The sequence below is a fragment of the Danio rerio genome, chromosome 1 (assembly GCF_052040795.2).
Source record: "Danio rerio strain M-AB ecotype USA chromosome 1, GRCz13ab, whole genome shotgun sequence".
In the NCBI taxonomy this organism is placed as follows: Eukaryota; Metazoa; Chordata; class Actinopteri; order Cypriniformes; family Danionidae; genus Danio; species Danio rerio.
Genome location: NC_141021.1, coordinates 29,183,765 through 29,207,090, shown reverse-complemented (window position 1 = coordinate 29,207,090; position 23,326 = coordinate 29,183,765). Strand labels below are relative to the sequence as shown.

At 43.8% G+C, this 23,326-nt stretch overlaps 1 protein-coding gene across 1 annotated transcript in view; it reads left to right on the top strand.

Moving 5' to 3' along the window:
- Positions 1–3,730: 3,730 nt before the first annotated feature.
- The window catches only part of LOC147846851 (uncharacterized), a 707,546-nt gene continuing 687,950 nt past the window's right edge, over positions 3,731–23,326 (top strand). The window contains exons 1-2 of the mRNA XM_087237236.1: positions 3,731–9,752; positions 10,436–10,745. Coding sequence (XP_087093362.1) covers positions 3,933–6,785 — 2,853 coding nt within the window. The 5' untranslated portion in view covers positions 3,731–3,932 and the 3' untranslated portion in view covers positions 6,786–9,752; positions 10,436–10,745. The remainder of the gene's footprint in view (positions 9,753–10,435; positions 10,746–23,326) is intronic.

The window sequence follows — 23,326 nt, the reverse complement described above, 5'->3', positions numbered from 1 at the left end:
GCACTCACTGAAGGCAGCTTACATCTCAGGCCCAGGAATGTAGGAGCAGACCTCCTGTTGAGGCAGGGGTTGTCGATTGCACCCAGAAGTGGTGGCAGCCATTTGACAGAGATTCGGCAGATCCGACATGCATATATGCGCCTGTCAAAACGAACAATGGCCATTGTGTTTTTTTACTGACACACTCAGCACCATTTTGGCTGGATGTCATGGTGCAGACATTGCTGAGGCTTTGTCTGTATGCTTTCCCCTCGATCGCTCTGCTCCTTGGAGTTCTGGAGAGAGTCCATTTAGGGGGCACAACTTACTATTGGTGGCCCCGTGGCCTACATGAGTGAGGTTCTCAGGCTTAATGTCTTTCCATAATGGTCTCCCATGGGAGATTCTTGTTCATAGAGTTCTTCTGTTCCAGGCAAACTATGGGTGTGGCCTCTGAGGGTACCCTGCTCATAGATCTTGTTTTTTTTAACTAAACGTGTTCAAACCATACTCGCCCCTTCCATGAGGATATTGTATGCCCCCAAGTGAATTTTTTTCACTTTGTGGTGTACCGATTACTACCTGGGTCCAGTTTCACCACCTGTGGGGTTGGTGCTGGAATTTTTATCCAGAAGCATTTTAAATATGACGCTTTATGTATATGTAGCAGTAATGTTCGCATATGGTACTGATGGTCTCGGCAGAGACCTTCTGGTGGTCCGATTCCTCCATGGATCCAGGAGGTTGAGGCCTAATTGCACCAGTAGAGTTACTATTCAGGTTTTGTTGATAGTGCTCGAGGGCCTGTTGGCAGTCCCTTTTTTGAACCCATTGAGGAGGTGTCTGAAGCTGAACGCTTACATGCCATTTTTTCTCAAAAGAGGAAGAGATTTACAAGTACTGTCTGTAGCTCCCTCTTGTTTGAAATTCTCATCTGGCATGGTAAGCATTCCTGTACTCCAGAACAGGGTACTTTTTTAAGGTCTCCACTAAGGTGGTACGACCTACGGTGCTGCAGGTCTTTAATTCTCCACCATTTATGACACAGATCAGATCTTAATCTGCTTTGCCCAGTGCGGTTAGACACATACATCAGACGGCTGAATGCATTTCGTTCATTTTTTTATGACCCACCTAACATGGGGGCATCTGCGTCTAAGTAGACGCTGAGCCGGTGGATATTCGAGGCTATCTCACTGACTTATGAGGCCCTAGAACATTCTCTATCAGAGGCAAAAAGGGCCTATTGTATGAGGGGTATGGCAGCTTTAAAAACCTTTATTCTGGCCAGTGTATGGCCAGTCTGCTGTTTTGGTGGATTGGCGTCTTTGGGTCTGGCTAACGTAGTTTTCGTTTGTGTTGGGCTCTCACTTGCTCTAACATGCCCTGGCCAAAAGTTATTTATTTTTTCTTTCTTTCTTTTTACTACTTCCTGCTTTGCTACTGTTCGGACAACTTTGCCCACTGCTCCGCTCTTCGCACTCTTGCTTTTATATCTTATACCCTAATTTTAACTTGAGCCTATCAGCACAGTGCTCAAACAACACGGCTTGAAGATCAGCATCGATTCTACAAACTTTCTGGAATATAGCTTTACTAACAAGAGGGGAATTACCGTCTAAACAATCCTCCCGCTACCAGCTACCAGCTGCTTACATTCCGGAGACGGGAAAACACAGCTGTTAAAATGCCTCTGGATCGGATTAATTCAGATTCTCACTGCTGTACAAACTGCCACAAACTTCTACAAAAGATTGCAGTTCTTGAAACGAAGTTGCTTGTGATCCGACCAGAACTTCAGCTTCATTGTGGATTCTCTCAGCACACAGCCGGTGAGTCCCATAAATCTGTTCCTGCTACTGTTTTGAGCACAGAAAAACAGAAAAAAACTGTTGAAAATGAGCATTGGCATAAACAAGGTGCGAGACCAAAGGGTACTCGTGGGGTCAGATCATACGCTGCCGCATTAGCGTCTTCTACCCCAAATACAGCTCGGACTCAAATACAGCTTCAGAACAGATATGACGTTTTGAGTAATATGGGTGAAGAATCCCCAAATGCAGTCAGACAGAGATCGCATGATTCAGCAACTAATTCTGCATCGAACAGAGGCTCAAGGCCGACTAGACAGCGGCATTCTGCTCCAATCACACCTGAGATAAGAACACTAGTCGTAGGAGATTCAATAATCAAGAATTTCAGGAGCAGATCTACAATGACATACTGCTTTCTTCATGCAACAGTTTCTGATGTAAACAAAGAACTTGAGGAAATTGTGAAAAAGCACAATACTGCAAAACGGATTATCATCCATGTGGGGAAGAATGATATTCGGAAGGAACAGTCAGAACTGCTCAAGAAAGATTTCTGTGAGCTCTTGGAAACAGTTGAAAGATTGAAGGTTCAGCCGTTCATAAGTGGACCACTCCCAGCAAGAGGGACAAATATGTTTTCACGGCTTCTTGGTCTAAATGTATGGCTACAGAAAACATGTAACAAGAAAGGACTGAATTTCATCGACAACTTCAATATCTTCTGGAACCAAAGACAGCTGTTTACATCAGACGGCCTTCATTCAAACAAACTTGGTGCAAAGGTGCTAAAGGACAATATTTTTTTCTCCCTCAATCATCCATCTGCTGTGTATGCCACTGAACTGAATTGCACACACACACCTAGCAAATGTCCAGATGACCACAGGACCTCAAATCAGCTCCTGAGTGGACTTGTGGCTGACGAATCACCCAAGGACAGTGATAATGCCACGCAGCCAAAACACCCAATGTTGATAGAGACACTATCAGTTGCCCTCTGCTCAACACAGGCAGACTGTGACGCATCAGAACAGCATCAAGTCTCGTCACTCAAAAATGATCCTCATGTTCTGTAACAGTAATGGTTAAGGTTCACAATAATAAGAATAAATGTTTAGGCTGTAGTTTGCCTCCCTCTGCTGGTTGCTTTAAGTATTACACAGCCATTATCATGTGACTAGCAAGGAAGTTAGTGTCTACCATTTGGTTGTTTGTAGCTGCGTCCCAAATGGCACACTATACACTATGCACTCATGCACTATGTACTTATGCACTTACACACTCAACAGGATAGTATATGTATGTAGTGTTGTCCCAAATGGCACACTAATGTTTTTTTACTAAGCGGAAATTCAAACCGTTTCCCTGATGACGTTTGACTGTTGCCAAATCAGTGAAATAAACGACTGAATTATCAAGTAATACCTGCCGTGAGTATAACCGCATTTACCATCGGGAGGCGCAATAATCACTCTTGTAGGAGAATTTTGCTTTCACCATCCAAAATAAATAAAGTTATTCAACATGTGCGTCAGATAGCTCCGCCCCTTCCGCTACGTAAGCAAACCTGCGGTCGTTGAGTGCGTGAAGTGTCCATCATTACACACTTCATTTTAGCGGCTGAATGAGTGCATCATCCGGGTAATTAAAGTGCACTTATTATTTTGAGAGTTTTCAATGTGAACACACTACTTACACTATTTATACTACAAAATGGCGTAAAATAGTGCATAAGTATGCGATTTGGGACGCAGCTTGTGTCTGCCATGCGGTTGTTTCATTGCTAAGTTGGAGAGCAGTGAATCCGTTCAAATCTGCAATCATCCTTGCCCTTTGGAAGCTTCGTCGGTATGTGTTATGTTTATTGTTCATAATATTTCAGTTATTAATGATTAGTTTAGTGTAATTTGTATTGTTTGTTTTCTCCTTGTTTGTAGTTTTACTCCGCCCTTATTAAAGTGAGAAAAAGGACATTCCGTGTCTGTTAAGTTAATGAGGGAGAGTTTAGCTTGCTGTTAAAGTATACACTGGACGTATATGGAGAACTGTACAGTAAAACGACGGCTCTGTCAGGCGGGACATCGCAGTTCAAGCTGATTCTACACTGCATCAAGCAAGCAATCTTGTATCCCATAAACGATGTCGAAGAAAAGCTCGTCATCATGGAAGACCAGATCACATGTCTCAACGCAGCATTCAGGCCATTCTTCAACAAGTTCTGCAGCCGCACTAGCACGTGCAGAAGCAGAGGCTGCAAAGGCACTGCTATCATTTTCTGAAAAGGAAATGAAAATGAAAATAGAAGAAGCACATTTAAAAGCCTCTATGGACATGTTAAAGCAGGAGAAAGAAACTGCTGCAGCTATTGCAAAGGCCAATGCACTTGAAGCTGCAGTTGAAAACTGTGGTGAAAGATTAAGTTGCAAACTTTTGCAAGATCATACACCAGTAGATGCAACACAGCGCACTAAAGATTATGTCATGGAGCAAGCAAAGACAAATAGCCAATATCTATCAATGACCGCTGTAGAGCCATTTTCTGATGACCAAACAGGGCAGGTTCGTACACCACCATTCAATACACCCATACTTCGTCCAGAAGACAACGATTCAATACGGATCGCATCTGCTGCTGCATCTGTTCATAATAATTCCAGTACGAACGACTTTGTGCGTTACTTAGCTCGCCGTGAACTGATTTCTACAGGGCTACTGAAATTCAATGATAAACCAGAAAGCTACAGAGCCTGGCGGTGTTCATTTAAGAATACTATCAGAGATTTAAACTTAACATTTAGTGAGGAAATTTACCTTCTTGTCAAGTGGCTTGGAAAGGAGTCTGCTGAACATGTCAGCCGGATCCGAATTGTAAATGCAAATAACCCAGAGAGAGGATTGGAAATGATTTGGACCAGGTTAGAGGAATTCTATGGCTCACCGGAAGTGATAGAGAATTCACTGTTCAGACGTCTTGAGAGCTTTCCCAAACTAACAAACAAAGATTATGCAAAACTAAGAGAGTTGAGTGACTTACTCATGGAGCTGCAGTCGGCAAAGGCTGATGGAGATTTGCCTGGACTTGCGGTACTTGACACCGCTCGTGGAGTAAATCCTGTCGTTGAAAAACTTCCTTTCGGACTTCAGGATAGGTGGTTATCTGTGGGCTCTGATTATAAACTGAAAAACAACGTCCCATTCCCTCCCTTTGATGTGTTTGTTGGGTTCATTAGTCAACAGGCAAAGATCAGAAATGACCCAAGTTTTAGTTTCACATCTCATGTAGATAGTCCTGCCAAGATAACTCCATGGAAACAGTTTACACGGAAGGAGGTTTCAGTTCACAAAACAGACGTGTCACCTACTGTCTTCTGTAACAAAGAGAAACTCCCTAACAATGACTGTGACAAGTTGTGTCCTATACATAAAAAGGCACATCCTCTTCGCAAGTGCCGTATTTTTTGGGAGAAGCCTTTGGAAGAGCGTAAAGCATTTCTGAAAGAAAATGGAATCTGCTTTAGATGCTGTATGTCATCACTGCACATTGCGAAAAATTGCAAGGCCTATGTTAAATGCACAGATTGTGATAGTGAGAATCACGATACTGCCCTTCACCCTGGACCAGTACCATTGACTCATGACATAACCCCCCATCCAGAGTATGGCGGGGAGAGGGATCCAGCATCAGCATCTATAATCTCATCACATTGCACCCAGGTCTGTGGTGGGGATTGGACTGACAGATCATGCTCAAAAATCTGTATCGCCAAAGTCTATCCTAGTGGTTGTCGCAGTAAAGCAGTGAAACTTTATGCAATAATTGATGACCAAAGTAACAGATCAATGGCCCGTACCGAGTTCTTTAATATGTTTGGCATACAAAGCCCTAGCTTACCATATTCATTAAAAACTTGTGCTGGGATTGTGGAAACAACGGGAAGAAGAGCAAGTGGCTTTCAAATTGAATCTATGGATGGACAGACTAGTCTTCCACTTCCAGACCTGATCGAGTGTAATGAGATTCCCAATAACCGGTTAGAGATTCCTTCACCTTCTGCTGCTTTCCATCACCCCCACCTCAAATCAGTAGCACATCTCATCCCGGAAATCGATCCAGATGCTCACATCCTACTTCTCCTTGGACGAGATATCCTCAGACTGCATAAGGTGCGTAAAATACTCAGTGGCCCACATAACTTGCCATTCGCACAAAAGCTTGATCTGGGATGGGTCATTGTAGGCAATGTCTGCCTAGGGAATGTCCATAAGCCAACAACAGTTAACGCACTATACACTAAGATTCTGGATAATGGAAGGTCTTCACTCTTTGAACCATGTCCCAATGTCCTGCTGGTAAAGGACAGATATAGTGGTTCCCACATTCCATGTTGCAACAAAAAACTCACACACCAATCAGACCACTTGGGTGATATGGTGTTTCAACGTACAAGAGATGATGATAAAGTAGCTCTGTCCATTGAGGATGACTACTTTCTGGACATTATGAACAAAGAGTTTCAGAAAGACGAAAACAACAGTTGGGTGGCACCACTGCCATTTAAAAATCCCAGACAGCATCTTCCTGACAATAGAATGCAAGCTATGAAGCGGCTCTCATCCCTCTTGCGCAACTTTGAGAGGAAACCACAGATGAGAGAACACTTTGTATCCTTCATGGAGAAAGTTTTTGAGAACGGTCACGCAGAGGTGGCTCCACCTCTCAAAGATGAAGAGGAAAGGTGGTATCTCCCTATATTCGGTGTATATCATCCAAAGAAACCTGGACAAATCCGGGTAGTGTTTGACTCTAGTTCCCAATACAATGGTGTCTTTCTCAACGACGTGCTGTTAACAGGCCCTGATCTTAATAATTCTCTCTTGGGTGTGCTTCTTAGATTCTGCAAAGAGTCAGTTGCCATAACTGCAGACATCCAACAGATGCTTTATTGTTTTCTTGTTAAAGAAGAAGACAGAAACTTTCTGAGATTCTTATGATTCCGGGACAATGACCCCAGTAAAGACATTGTGGAGTACCGTATGACAGTCCATGTCTTTGGGAATAGCCCATCGCCCGCCGTAGCCATCTATGGTCTCAGAAAAGCTGCCCACCAAGAAGGAAAAGAGCAGGATCCTGAAGTGCAACAGTTTGTAGAACGGGATTTCTATGTAGACGACGGGCTAAAGTCTCTTCCCACAGTAGAAGCAGCAGTGAGTCTCCTGAAACGCACACAGACAGTTCTCGCAAGATCAAATGTGAGGTTGCACAAGATCGCCTCCAACAAGAGAGAAGTAATGGAGGCGTTTCCATCACAAGACTATGCAAGTGATCTAAAAGATCTTGATCTTGAAAAAGATAACCTTCCCATGCAACGCAGCCTAGGACTAAACTGGGACCTCAAACAAGACTGTTTTATTTTTACAGTACCTGATGAAGTGAAGCCCTTTACACGTAGAGGAGTCTTGTCCACCATCAACAGTCTGTTTGACCCTTTAGGAATTGCGGCTCCAGTAACCATCCAAGACAAATTTATTTTGCGAGATTTAACACTGGGAAGCATTGATTGGGACTCTCCACTGCCTCAGACCATGGAGGAAACATGGGTTGCATGGCGCAATTCCTTACAAGAGCTAAGACACCTTCAGATACCTAGAACCTACTCCAAGCAATCACCCTCAGTAGCTGCGTGCAGAGAGTTGTGTGTGTTTTCAGACGCATCCATCAAAGCTATCGTAGCAGTTGCTTATCTTAAGCTTTCTTACCCTGAGAGAAGCAATGACGTAAGCTTTGTGATGGGTAAAGTGAAACTTTCTCCTCTTCCTGAACATACCATCCCAATGTTAGAACTCTGTGCTGCAGTCTTGGCAGTGGAAGTAGCTGACTTCATTTCATCTGAGATGGACATGGATCTAGATGTCATCACCTTCTACACTGACAGCAAGGTGGTGTTAGGTTATATACATAATCAGACCAGACGATTTTATGTCTATGTCAACAACCGAGTCTTAAGGACAGAACAGTGGTGTTATGTACGCTCTGACCAAAACCCAGCGGACATAGCCACAAGGTCCATTTCTGCAACGTGCCTCGCAAACAGTCCATGGCTTATGGGTCCCAAGTTCCTTGCAGATTCTCCTAGCACTCTAGAGCAGGAAACATTCAAGCTCGTAAATCCTGCATCTGATACAGAGATACGACCTGAAGTGACGAATATGAGCACTACTACTGTGAACAAGAAGCTGGGATCAGAACGTTTTTCCAGGTTTTCCACTTGGCAATCACTTATCCGTTCTATTGGAAGCCTTATTCACATTGCCAATGTTTTCCATAAAACAGCAACTAATGAAACTCTATGTCCCAGAAGTTGGCACCACTGTCCAAAGGCTGGCTCAGCAGAAAACTTCTCAAAGGCTAAGACTGTCATCCTTCAGGCCGTCCAGGAAGAAACCTATGCAACAGAAATTGCATGCATTAAGAGTGGGAAAAACCTTCCTAAATCTAGTCCATTGATTTCACTGAATCCATTCATTGACAATGAAGGCCTTTTAAGAGTTGGAGGTCGCATTTCAGCCGCAAAACTAGATCAGGATGAAAAGAATCCTCTGATTGTTCCTGGAAAACACCATGTTGGAGCCCTATTGGTAAAGCATTATCACCAACAAACCCAGCATCAAGGACGATTAATCACTGAAGGTGATATCCGCGCAGCCGGTCTCTGGGTCATTGGAGGCAAGAGACTTGTAAATAATATCCTGTATCACTGTGTCCTTTGTCGAAAACTCAGTGGCCACCTCCAAACTCAGAAGATGGCTTCACTTCCTGCAGACCGGGTATGTACAGATCCTCCATTCACCAACATAGGTCTAGATGTGTTTGGCCCATGGTCCATCTATACACGTCGGACAAGAGGAGGTCTCACACATGATAAAAGATGGGCAGTAATCTTTACTTGTCTCAGTGTCAGGGCAGTCCACATTGAGGTAATTGAGTCGTTGGACACCTCCAGTTTTATCAATGCCCTCAGGCGTTTCTTTGCTCTCCGAGGCCCAGTAAAAGAAATTCGTTCAGATCGAGAGACAAATTTCATCGGTGCATGCAAGGAGCTTCAGATTCCATCAAACATTGATGAGAAGAGTGTTCAAAAATACCTGGCAGAACATAATTGCTCCTGGATATTCAATCCACCTCATGCCTCCCACATGGGTGGCTGTTGGGAAAGAATGATAGGAATGGCAAGAAAGATACTAGATTCTATGTTCCTCTAATTGGGACACATGAAAATAACTCATGAAGTGCTCACTACTTTCATGGCTGAAGTAACCGCCATCATCAATGCTAGACCACTTGTGCCGGTGTCGACTGATCCAAGTGACCCATTTCTTTTGACACCTGCTATACTCCTCACACAGAAAGTGGGTTCTCCAATTGCTCCCGCTGGTGCTTTTGGAACCAAAGACCTTTTCCAGCGTCAGTGGAGACAAGTCCAACATCTAGCAAACACATTCTGGGATAAGTGGAGAAAACAGTATTTGTGCTTATTACAGACACGTAGGAAATGGCAATCTGAACAACCTAATGTTGAACCAGGCAGCATTGTGCTCCTCAAAGACAGCCAAAGCAAAAGAAATGAATGGCCAATGGGAATCAATACGCAGGTCTTTCCAAGTAAAGATGGGAAAGTGCGCAAAGTGGAAATAAAAATACCTAAACGAGAAGGTACCAAGCTGTTCTTGAGGCCAGTAACCGAGACTGTTGTACTCCTTCCACCTGAATCAAACTTAAAGTAATATATCAAGGCAATTATTGACTGGTGGCACTCAATCGTGCCAGACGGGGAGTGTTCTGTAACAGTAATGGTTAAGGTTCACAATAATAAGAATAAATGTTTAGGCTGTAGTTTGCCTCCCTCTGCTGGTTGCTTTAAGTATTACACAGCCATTATCATGTGACTAGCAAAGAAGTTAGTGGCTGTTTCTCAATTCCAAGAACGCAGAGAATGGACTTGCGTTCTTGTAGAGTGCGGTCTTGCCAGGTGTCCTCGGAAGAACGAACTCAGGAGACCGCGAGGGCAGAGAACGCGTCCTTTGAGAAATGGGATGCTGCGTTCTTCCTGATGGTCATGTGACCTTCACGTGTTTTAAATGGAAATTATTTAAACATTACAGCACTCATACAACGATTTATTGTTTTTCCTCTCTTCAAAATATATACTTTGCATAAAAACATTAGAAATATATGTTGCACAATATAAATAAAACAGATTTTAATACGAATTTCAGCAAACAAACAACCCTTAATGTGTTTATTCCTTTATTAAGATGTTCATGTTAATGTTTACTTTCACCGTTTCATTTAGGGAAACTCCTGAGGTAAATAAGTGATATCTCTAAACTTTAATAATAAATCTAAATAAAATGCAGCGCTTCCCACCTCCAGTCGCAATGACTTCTGGGACTTCCAGAGCGAGTTCGGTGCTCAAGTCAGCATCAGTGCGTCCTCGATATCAAGAACACATCCGGGAAGTTTCACGCGTCCTCCGTACTTGCGGTCTTGAGTATTGGAACTGAACTTAGGCAGCTGATGATGACGTTTCACGAGAACACGAGGACGCAAGACCGCTGAAGAACGCATATTGAGAAACAGCCAGTGTCTACCATTTGGTTGTTTGTGTCTGCCATGCGGTTGTTTCATTGCTAAGTTGGAGAGCAGTGAATCCGTTCAAATCTGCAATCATCCTTGCCCTTTGGAGGCTTCGTCGGTATGTGTTATGTTTATTGTTCATAATATTTCAGTTATTAATGATTAGTTTAGTGTAATTTGTATTGTTTGTTTTCTCCTTGTTTGTAGTTTTACTCCGCCCTTATTAAAGTGAGAAAAAGGACATTCCGTGTCTGTGAAGTTAATGAGGGAGAGTTTAGCTTGCTGTTAAAGTATACACTGGACGTATATGGAGAACAGTACACCTCAGGAAAACATATTTCTGCAGACAGAATCTCCAGATGCACAGACTCTGTCACCGAACACGTTCTCATTGTCACAATGTTCACCACTCTTGGGTTTTTCCAAAAAGATGGAGGAACTGGTGTATGCTGGAACTAAACTTTCACACTCCATTGCCGCAAGCCCCCAGTTACCAACCAAAAAGCGGCCTGCTCCACAACCACCTATGAGCCCACCTGGAAGAGCCCTCTGATTTTTGCCACACCGCCAGGGCCCAAACAACAACACCTCATCTTCAGCCGGTGAACACAAGAGCTCTCTGTGATGTGTGTCGGGGACCTGCTTAGATAACAGTGTCTTTATCAAATGTTTTTAGAACAAGCAGGAACCCAGTGTGTCTGTAGCTTTCTCTAAGCAGATATGTGTTGTGTTAAGTGACAGAAAACCAAAGACTTCATCAGGCCGTATAGCAAATCATTCAAATCTGGTGTCTATTAAATGTAGATCTGAGACTACTATAGAAAAAACAGCTAAAACTGTTAAGTTAGCGCTTTTAAACATCAGATCACTCAACAATAAGTCTCTTTTAGTCAATGATTTTATCAACACAAATTGGCTTGATTTTATGCTTTTATATGAAACTTGGCTAGATGACAGTTGTAGCGCAGCAGTTCTGAATGAAGCAGCTCCTTTAAACTTTCACTTTTTGAGTGTTTGCAGAGTTAATAGGAAAGGTGGAGGCATCGCTGCCCTGTTTAAAGATGTGTATGAATGTAAACAAGTGTCATTTGGTGACTATTTGTCTTTTGAATATCTGAGTATAGCACTAAAAGGTGCTCCACGCATCTTACTGATCATTATCTACAGACCTCCAAAATATTCTCCAGCTTTTATTGAGGATTTTACAGAGCTGTTATCAATTGTAACCTCTGAATTTGATTATTTAATTATTGCTGGGGATTTTAATATTCACATTGATAATCCAGAAATCAATGCTGTAAAAGAACTGATGACTGTTTTTAACACTTTTGATCTGACTCAGCATGTTCAAGGACCCACACACAATCGTGGACACACCCTTGATCTACTTATAACTAAGGGTTTACACATTTCATCGACTGTTGTTAAGGATGTGGCACTATCTGATCATTTCTGTATCTTCTTTGATATATTGATCACTCCAGCTATTAAAGACAGATCTGTCTCTGTCAGAAAGAGATGCATAAATGAGAACACTAGTGAGCAGTTTATGAAGGCCATATCGCTAGCACCAAGTATATCTGCAGATTCTGTTGATTCTCTCCTTGATTTGTTTAATTCTAAAATTGAGAATGTCATAAATGACATCGCTCCTGTTAAAGTCAAGAAGATGACTGGCAGGCAAAAGGGATCTTGGACAAGGTCACCTAGAGTACAAATGATGAAAAGACAGTGCAGAAAAGCTGAGCGTATGTGGAGAAAGACGAAACTAGTAGTCCATTATAATATCTATAAAGACAGTCTTCATGCCTTTAATATGGAACTAAACACTGCTAGACAGACATTCTTTTCAAGCCTTATAAACAGCAACTTAAATAATGCTCGTACAGTCTTTGCAACGATAGAGAGACTCACAAACCCCCCCAGTCGGATTCCAAGTGAACTCCTCTCTGAAAGCAAATGTAATGAGTTTGCTCATTTCTTTACTGATAAGATCAATAATATCAGAAAGGCAATCAGCTCATCCAATCAGTCAACTTGTGTCGATATCAAACAAGCTCAACCACAACTTAAGAAATCAGACATTATGTCTGATTTCATGGCAATTAATGGTAAAATCTTAGAAGAGATTGTGCAAGCTATGAAAACATCAACCTGCAGTCTTGACACACTCCCCACATCATTCTTCAAAACGGTGTTTACCTGTTTAGAAATGGATCTTTTAAAATTTCTAAATGCTTCACTTCTATCAGGGATTTTTTCCAACCTCACTTAAAACTGCAGTTGTTAAACCCCTCTTGAAGAAGAGCAACCTGGATAACACCCTACTGAGCAATTACAGGCCAATCTCATATCTCCCTTTCATGGGCAAAATCATTGAAAAAGTTGTTTTTAACCAAGTTAACAAGTTCTTAAACTTCAGGGGGTGTTTAGACAATTTTCAATCTGGTTTCAGAGCACATCACAGTACAGAAAGCGCTCTTATAAAGATAATCATTAATGATATATGCCTAAATACAGATTCAGGTAAAATAACAGTGCTGGTATTGTTGGATCTCAGTGCTGCATTTGACACTGTCGATCACAGCATACTTCTGGATAGGCTGGAAAACTGGGTTGGGCTATCTGGCACGGTCCTCAAATGGTTTAGATCTTACCTTGAAGGTAGAGGTTACCATGTCAGTATAGGTGACCATAGGTCGAGGTGGACACCCATTACGTGTGGAGTCCCACAAGGCTCGATTCTGGCACCTCTTCTGTTCAACCTTTACATGCTCCCTCTAAGCCAAATATTGAGAAAGAACCAAATCTCCTACCACAGCTATGCTGATGACACTCAGATCTACCTAGCCTTACTGCCTAATGACTACAGCCCCATTGACACCCTCTGCCAATGCATTGATGAAATGAGCAATTGGATGTGCCAAAACTTTCTTTAGTTAAACAAAGAGAAAACTGAAATGATTGTGTTTGGAAACAGAGATGAGGTTCTCAAGGTAAATGCGTACCTTGGCACTAAAGGTCAAATGACAAAAAATAAGGTCACAAATCTTGGTGTGACTCTGGAGTCAGATCTAAATTTCAATAGTCATGTCAAAGCAGTCAGTAAATCAGCATACTATCATCTCAAAAACATAGCAAGAATGAGATGTTTTGTTTCTAGTGAAGATTTAGAAAAACTTGTTCATGCTTTTATCAGCAGCAGGGTGGATTACTGTAATGGCCTCCTCACTGGTCTTCCTAAAAAGACAGTCAGACAGTTACAGCTCATCCAGAACGCTGCAGCCAGAATTCTAACCAGAACCAGAAAATCAGAGCACATCACACCTGTCCTCAGGTCTTTACACTGGCTGCCAGTTACATTCAGAATAGATTTTTAAGTATTATTGCTGGTCTATAAATCACTAAATGGCCTAGGACCTAAATACATCACAGATATGCTCACTGAATACAAACAGATCACTCAGATCTTTAGGATCATATAAACTAGAAGTTCCAAGAGCTCAGTCAAAGCAGGGTAAATTGGCTTTTAGCCACTATACCCCTCGCTGCTGGAATCAGCTTCCAGAAATGATCAGATGTGCTCCAACATTAGGCACATTCAAATCAAGACTGAAAACACATCTGTTTAGCTGTGCCTTTACTGAATGAGCACTGTGCTGCGTCCGACAGATTGCACTATCATGTTTTTCTCTTCTTCTTCATTCTTTTATATCACATTTGACCTGTTTTTATGTTTTGTTTTGTTTTTACGCATTTTTATTATTTGTTTTTATTTTTATTTTACTTGTTTCTTTTATTCTTGTTTATGTAAAGCATTTTGAATTGCCACTGTGTATGAAATGTGCTATATAAATAAACTTGCCTTGCCTTGCCTTTTTTTTTTTTGCCTTTTTTTTGCACCTCATCTCCGTAATGGATATTGGTTATTTACCATCACTGTTAAAGGCATTGAACTGCCATCCACGTCTTGATTCTATGACGTATGAATACTGTCGCAGTTTAGGGAGTCTCCGGCGTCCACGATATGTACATTGCTCACGGCGCTTGCTCAGGAGTACTTTTTTCTCTCAGCCTGAAGCCCTTCCATGCATCTGGACTAATCCTAGACCGTCCACATCCAGATAACTGCCTGCTGACCATACTATTCATCGATCACTAATTTATCCTACTCTTACCCAGCATCATACGGTTAATCTGAATTCCGTACATCATCACTTTGCACTTCTGAACTGTCGGTCAAAATCGGACAAAGCCTCTTATCTTAATGAAATCATAACTGACAATAAGCTCGTCTTTTTCCTTCTCACCAAAACCTGGTAACCCCCGGCTAATTTTCTCCAGTTAAATCTTCTTGCTCCCAATGTCTACAAATATCTCACCCGTCCCAGACTACATGGCAAAGGGGGTGGTCTGGACGTCATTTATCGGCATGATATACGACTTCAACAACTGGACTTTCACAACACCGATTCATTTGAATATATGGTTCTCAAAGCTGACTGTCTCACAAATATCCTGCTCTACCGTCCTCCAAAACCCTTGTCCAGCTTTTTTTCTGAACTTAGTGAACTGCTAACACTGGCTTGCTCATTGTCATCTCCTATCCTCCTGCTCAGTAACTTCAATATTCATGTTGATACTGCCTGCTCTAATAGCACCCAGTTACTGTCTGTGTTTGAATGTTTTAATTAAACTCAACATGTCTGCTCTCCAACTCATACTCGCGGTCACACCCTTGATCTAATTTGTATATCCAAGGGGGATATCACTTCCATTTCTTCTTCTGAAACTGGCCTTTCTGATCACAAACTTATTGACTTTAGCCTTAATCTTCCTTTGCATTCTAAATGCCCGAAGACTACTATCTCATACCGAAATTTAAAAGCTATTGACACTGTGTCATTTTCTACTTCTATTGTCTCTTCGAACCTCTCTGATGCCATTAATATCTCTTCCCCATCTATGATACTATTTATCTATCACTCTATTATTTCTGAAGTCTTGCAGCAGCATGCTCCTATTAAGACCAGATATGTCCCCTCTACTCACTCTTCTCCCTGATTTACTCCTGAGCTTCTTACTCTTAAGGCCACTGGTAGACAGCTTGAACGTCTCTACAAGAGAACTGGTCCTACTGTTCATTATTTGGCTTTCCAAGATCATCTTAAATCATATAAATCAGTTTTGCCGCTCCTTTTTGGATTATCTGCTCATCCAGTGCTTTCCTATTGATACAGGGCTTAGCCATCTATCATGTCTTTCCAGTCAGTCTCTGTCCTGCTTTTCACTGACGACCCCTGATTCTGTCTCTAAGCTAATATTGAAATCCAGCTCATCATCATGTCACCTTGATCCTGCTCCTACCTCTCTCCTGAAACACTGCCACTCTGTTATCTCCCGTCACCTCTCACTTTATCAATTCATCTCTCACCCATGCTTCATTTCCTCTGCCACTAAAAACTGCTACCGTCACACCTGTGCTTAAGAAACCCAACCTCGTTTCCTCGATTCTATCTAATAATCATCCAATTTCTAATTGACGTTTCATATCTAAATTACTGGACAGTACTGTTGCTGCCCAACTCCAGTCTTTTCTAGTCGATAATAATATCTTGGACCCTTTTTAATCTGTTTTTCACCCCCTCCATAGTACCAAAACTGCACTTGTAAAGGTAGTGAATGATTTATTGCTTTCTGGTGATTCTGGCTCCTTGTCTATATTACTTTTACTCGACCTCAGCTCTGCCTTTGATACAGTCTCTCATGATTTACTTATCTCACGTCTCTCTATTCTGTGTATTTCTTGTACTGCTCTCTCTTGGTTCTCTTCATATCTCTCAGATAGACAATTCTTCGTCTCTGTTATGGATTTTCAGTCACCTACTGTCCCCCTGAAGCGAGGTGTTCTCCAGGGATCTGTTCTAGGCACACAATTGTTCTCAATATACCTAATCCCACTTGGTCTGATTCTACAATGTCATGGTCTTAACTATCATTTTTATGCAGATGATATTCAACTTTACTCTGTATGTACACCTACCTCATCCGCCCAAATTTACAATATCTCTGCTTGTGTGAAGGATATTAATGATTGGCTTAACTTAAATTCCCTGAAACTCAACATGGACAAAACTGAGAATTTTTATTGGCACCCCAGAACTTATCAGCAATATTTCCACCAGTTTCTCCTGTGAGATTGCTGGCTTGCACATTAAAACATTTACTTCTGTAAACAAATTTAGGTGTAATCTTCGACTCCGCACTCTCTTTTCAGTCTCACATTAAATCTGTCACTAAATCTGCTTTCTTTCATTTACGCCGCTGTAACAAGGTTCTTTAGGTGGGAAGAAGAAGACAGGGTCGGCCTTGATGTAAGTGACATTTTTATTTAACGTTCTGTGACTGGTTGTGTTGTGCTCAGCATCAAGAGTTGCTATCACTAGAATCACTAGAATAAACAGGTGTTATTTCTGATTGGCCTGCTGATTAGCCGCCGGGCTCTGAGCATGCTCACCCCCCTTATTGGGTGTTCGATCATGCTTACCTCCCCACATACCCCCACCACCTGCCTAAGGCCGGGGAGCCGTCCAGCCTGGGAGAGAACCGCCCCCAGACCCCGATCGGACGCATCAGTCTGTAAAATAAAAGGGAGAGCAAAATCAGGAGCGCGCAATAGCGGCTCTACGCAAAGTATAGATTTCACCTTCGAGAAGGCCTGTTGGCACTGCTCTGACCATTGGACGGTATCCAGTCCCTCCTTTTTAGTGAGATCGGTCAATGGGCCTACAAGGTCCGAATAATTAGGGACAAAACAACTATAATATCCTGCCTCACCTCCTTTTTGGTCTTAGGTCTCGGACAGGTTGTAATAGCTGCAGTCTTATCAATTTGGGGCTGCACCTGCCCGTGACCTAAGTGGAAGCCCAGATACCTTACCTCCACTCGCCCAATTGCACACTTCCGTGGGTTGGCCGTGAGCCCATCCCGTCTCAACGTTGACAATACCGCCCTCAGATGTTGCATATGTTGTGTGAGGGCCAAGTATTTTATCCATTAGGCCGGTGCATCGAACAGCCCGAACACAAGCGTCACAAATTGGTGCAATCCAAACGGCGTAGTGAAGGCTGTTTTTTTCGCGGGATATTTGAGATAAGGGGATCTGCCAATAGCCCTTTGTTAAATCCAATGTCCAGTAATATCCAGCAGCACCTAACCGGTTGAGCAACTCGTCAATACGCAGCATTGGATAAGCGTCGAATTTCGACACAGCATTCACCTTGCGATAATCCACACAGAACCATACCGAGCCGTCTGTCTTAGGTACTAAGACAATCGGGCTGGTCCAGTCGCTGTGGGATTCTTCTACTACCCCCATTTTCAACATATCACTCAATTCTGCCTGAATCACTTTTTTCTTGTGTTCAGGTAGGCGATACGACCGGGTCCTAACGACCACGCAAGGTTCGGTCTCGATATGGTGCTGAATCAGGTTAGTACGACCGGGCAGGGGTGAAAACACGTCAGAGTATTCGCGTTGGAGGTGCCGGATGTCGAGGAGCTGGCTCGCTGAGAGATGATCGCCCCCCGTGACCAGAGCACTCGGCCGTTCCCGGCCAGAGCTCTCTGGTCCCAGGTCATCCTCATTAGTAACAAGCGTAGCCAGCTCCATGTCCTCCGGTTCCTTCCACAGCTTAAGCAGATTGATGTGATAAATCTGACACGAGTCAGCCCTGTCCGAACTAACCATCTCCTTGGGGATTCCCACTCGCGAGATTATCCAAAACAGCGCCTCTGCAACACTCTTTGCTGAGATGTTACGGATCGCCACTGCTTCCAGCTATCGGGTTGCATAATCCACCAGAACTAATGCAAACCAGTGCCCGCGTGCGGATTGCTCTAATGGCCCGATGAGATCCATACCAATTCTCTCGAAGGGGATCTCCATAATTGGCAATGGGCCCAACGACACTTTTGGGGATGCCGGTGGATTTACTAGCTGACATTCACGGCACGCAGCGCACCATCTGCTGACGTCACCGTGAATGCCCGGCCAAAAGATTTGGGTCATGAGGCGATTTAGTGTGGCCGCCTGACCTAAATGTCCGGCCATAGGATTAGAATGAGCCGCCTGAAAAAGCATTTTCCGGCGGCTCTTTGGTATTAATAACTGGGTTGTATCTTCTTTTGTTTGAGTGTCTTGGGTCACTCGATACACCCTATCATTGATAACCGCAAAATGCAGGTAAGAGAGGGGTCGATCAGGCTGGAGGATTTTCCCATCAATAACCTGCACTTTCGAGTGCATGTTTTAGCGTATCATCACGCGACTGCTCCTGGGGAAAGTCCTTACACTGGGAAATTCCCAGCCCTTCCCCTGAGTCAGCGCGTGACGTCACCGCCTGGGATTCCCCCAGCTGAGCATGTCGCTGTGCGTGTCGCCCCCTATCCGACAATTTCTTCTTCCAAGAAACACCCGCACATAAGACTCCCAATAATCTATTAAATCCAGGCCAATTAGTTCCCAGAATAATCAGTTTGAGGTGCGGGTTAACTGCTACCTCTACTCTATCCTTTTTCCCCTGAAATTGAATATCTATTGCCGTTAGCTGGTAGTGAATTACATCGCTGTGCACACACCTTACCCTTACCGTGCGGCTCGTATCCAAAGCCGGGTCTTGAAGCAAGCTTTGGTGTATGGAGGTCTAATTACACCCCGAATCCACCAAACCTTGATATGTACCCCCTTTTATACTTACAGGTATCCGGTATATCCCGTCGTGACCGGGGGCGACTGCTGGCACATTGGGCAGGCGGACCAATGCACCCACCTCCATCACGGAGCAGTTTTCTGGTGCATGATCCTCCCCCCCGCAATGCCAACATGCCGTTGGCAGGAAGGCCATCTGCGGAAGGCGTCACGGAGCTGCTGGGCAAATATTAGTTCAGGAGATCCTCGGTCGGTAGCTGCTGTGCGGCGGTCTGGGCTTCGCCCGTCAGCAGCGGGATGATTCTCACCGGCCACTCGGCCACTCACCACCCACACGTCCCTGCCATCTGCTCGAACAAGTCCAGGAAGACTTGTCCACAAAATCGAGGGGCCCCATTTTGTGTAGCGTGATGGCAGGGTGGGTGGCTGATGTTGTTGCAGGCTGGATCTCCCGCTTCAGCAGGCTCCGGACGAGCTCGCGGTCCTCACGCTGGGCCTCCACCAGGACTTTGAAGTGTTCTTCTTACTCGGCTTGTATATCCAGGATCTCCTGGTGCTGTTCGCAGTAAAGGACCGCGAGCGCCAGATCACTTTCGCAAACGGACTGGTTGACGGAGTGGTCATCTTAGCAGCAAGGTCTCTTCTTCTTCCCGGGTTTCGGCACCACTGTAACAAGGTTCTTTGGGTGGGAAGAAGAAGACAGGGTCGGCGTTGATGTAAGTGACAAATTTTTATTTAACGTTCTGTGTCTGGTTGTGTTGTGCTCAGCATCAAGGGTTGCTGCTGGTCGTTCAGCTCTCTCTCGACTGTTCCTCCCGTTCTCCTTAAGAAGGGTGTCTCCCTGGCCCAATCACTAGAATAAACAGGTGTTATTTATTATTTCTGATTGGCCTGCTGATTAGCCGCCAGGCTCTGAGCATGCTCTTCCCCCTTATTGGGTGTTCGATCATGCTTACCTCCCCACAGTCGCATTTCACAACTGCGTCCCTTCATCAGTAACAAGGATGCTGAGACTGTCATCCATGCATTTGTCTCCTCACGCATCGACTACTGTAATGCTCTTTTCATTGGCCTGCCAGCCAGCCTCATCTCCAGATTACAGTATATTCAAAACTCTGCAGCTAGAATACTCACTCATACCAAACGTTCTGCTCACATAACCCCAATCTTGTATGATCTTTACGGCTCCCGGTTGCATACCGCATTAAATTCAAAATTCTCCTCCTTGCATTTAGATCCTTAAATATCCTAGCACACTCCTATCTCTGCAACAAGCTTGTCCCCTACACCCCAACTCGCTCTTTACATTCTACTGACTCTGGCCTTCTCTCTGTCCCTCGGTACCGCCTCTCTTCAATGGGGGGTAGATCATTTAGTGTTATTGCACCCAAACTCTGGAACTCTTTACCACGTTCTCTCTGCTCTGCTAATAATATCTCTGAATTCAAATCCTTACTTAAGACTCACTTATTTTCTGAATGCTTAGCTTCTGATCTGCCAAACTGACTAATTTTTCTGATCCACCTCCACTCTGCTCATATGTCTCTTAGGTCTTATTTGTGTAATTCCAGTTTGTTATATTTGACTTCATGTATGTTTGTTTATCTTTTTGTTGCATTCCTTGTAAAGTGTCCTTGAGCTCTGGAAAGGCGCTATATAAATAAAAATTATTATTATTATTATCTGCGAAACTGCAGGGTGATCTACCCTGCACACCTCAAAAGGTTTGAATAATTAGATCTGGATCCTAGTTCGAGAACCAGTATCTTTTCCTGAATTAGGAGAACTCATAACTTGCTTATCAAACTAGGGCGTGTTTGGGATAGCGTTCCCATTGTGTCACCTAATAGTGACGCAGTGTAGAGTTCCCTGCAGGGAACATCTCAGGTTATATATGTAACCATGGTTCCGAAAAGGGAACGAGAGGCTGCGTCGCTTTGCCATACTTTTTCAAGCCTGGTTCATTTCGTTCGAGAGGTATGCTTCCGTGGTGCTTTTATACCTCCAGGTCTGATATCACACACACACACACACACACACACACACACACAGAGTCCCGCCAATTGAAATGGATTGATTTCACCTGTGCTTCAGGAGGTTATACGAGAGGGATTGTATCCCATTGTGTCTCCTAATAGAGACGCAGCAACTCGTTCCCTTTAGAGAATCATGGTTACATACGTAACCTGAGACGTTTTAATTTACATTTTCGTTGATAATTATATTTTACTATGATATTTTATGTCTCAATTATTGTAAATAAATAATTATATAGGTCTAAATAAATTTTTATTTAATTACCATACCAGCGAAATACAGAAAAAAGTTCCAATGGATGGTTTAAAGAGCTTACGTTGAATTCTATTTCATAAAAAAACATTAAAAAAATTTACTTACCTCAAGCAGATCACTAAAATTGTAATAAAAATTATTTTGCCGCAGACCGTAAGTTAATTCCTGTTAGTTTATTTTTGATAATATAGTTTCAGTTCAGTTTTCAAGACGTCAATGTTTTCCTTCAATTTATAATAGTTTTTTTTAGTGAGATCAGTCAATAGGCTGACAAGGGCCGAATAATTAGGGACAAACCGCCTATAATATCCTGCCAGCCCCAAAAACTGTCTCACCTCCTTTTTGGTCTTGGGTCTCGGACAGGTTGCAATGGCTGCAGTCTTATCAATTTGGGGCTGCACCTGCCCGTGACCTAAGTGGAAGCCCAGATACCTTACCTCCACTCGCCCAATTGCACACTTCCGTGGGTTGGCCGTGAGCCCGGCCCGTCTTAGCGCCGACAATACCGCCCTCCGATGTTGCATATGCCGCTGACAATCATTACTGTAAATGATGATGTCGTCTAAATAAGCAGCGGCATATGCTGCGTGAGGGCCGAGTATTTTGTCCATCAGGCACTGGAACGTCGCCGGCGCTCCAAACAGCCCGAATGGAAGCGTCACAAATTGGTGCAATCCAAACGGCGTAGTGAAGGCTGTTTTTTCGCGGGATATTGGAGATAAGGGGATCTGCCAATAGCCCTTCGTTAAATCCAATGTCGAGTAATATCGAGCAGCACCTAACCGGTCGAGCAACTCGTCAATACGTGGCATTGGATAAGCGTCGAATTTCGACACAGCATTCACCTTGCGATAATCCACACAGAACCGGACCGAGCTGTCCGTCTTAGGTACCAAGACAATCGGGCTGGCCCAGTCACTGTGGGATTCTTCTACTACTCCCATTTTCAACATATTATTCAATTCTTCCTGAATCCCTTTTTTCTTGTGTTCAGGTAGGCGATACGGCCGGGTCCTAACGACCACGCCCGGTTCGGTCTCGATATGGTGCTGAATCAGGTTAGTACGACCGGGCAGGGGCGAAAACACGTCAGAGTATTCACGTTGGAGGTGCCGGATGTCGAGGAGCTGGCTCGCTGAGAGATGATCGCCCCCGGTGACCAGAGCGCTCGGCCGTTCTCGGCCGGAGCTCTCCGGCCCCAGGTCATCCTCGTTAGTAACAAGCGTAGCCAGCGCCACGTCCTCCGGCTCCCTCCACTGCTTAAGCAGATTAATGTGATAGATCTGACGCGAGTCAGCCCTGTCCGAACGAACCACCTCATAATCGAGATCACTGACTCGTCGTGTGACCACAAACGGCCCTTGCCACTTGGCGAGTAATTTAGAGCTGGAAGTGGGTAGCAGTACAAGTACTTTATCTCCCTGTGAAAATATACAGAGTTTAGTGCCCTTATCATATCGCCGGCGTTGGTCATCCTGAGCCTTAAGCAAATTCCCTGTAGAGAGCTGCCCTAGTGTGTGGAGTTTTGCTCTAAGGTCCAGGATATATTGAATTTCATTTTTACTTTTAGAAGGCTCGTCCTCCCAAGCCTCTCTAACAACATCCAAAACCCCTCTGGGCTGTCTGCTGTAGAGAAGCTCGAAGGGGGAAAACCCCGTGGAGGCTTGGGGAACCTCCCGCACAGCAAATAATAAAGGCTCCAACCACTTATCCCAATTTTTCGCGTCCTCGTGAACGAATTTACTGATCATTGATTTAAGCGTGCGATTAAATCTTTCCACCAGCCCGTCTGTTTGTGGGTGATAGACGCTCGTGCGAATAGATTTAATGCCCAATAATCCGTAAAGCTCGTGCATCGTGCGTGACATGAATGCGGTGCCTTGATCAGTGAGAATC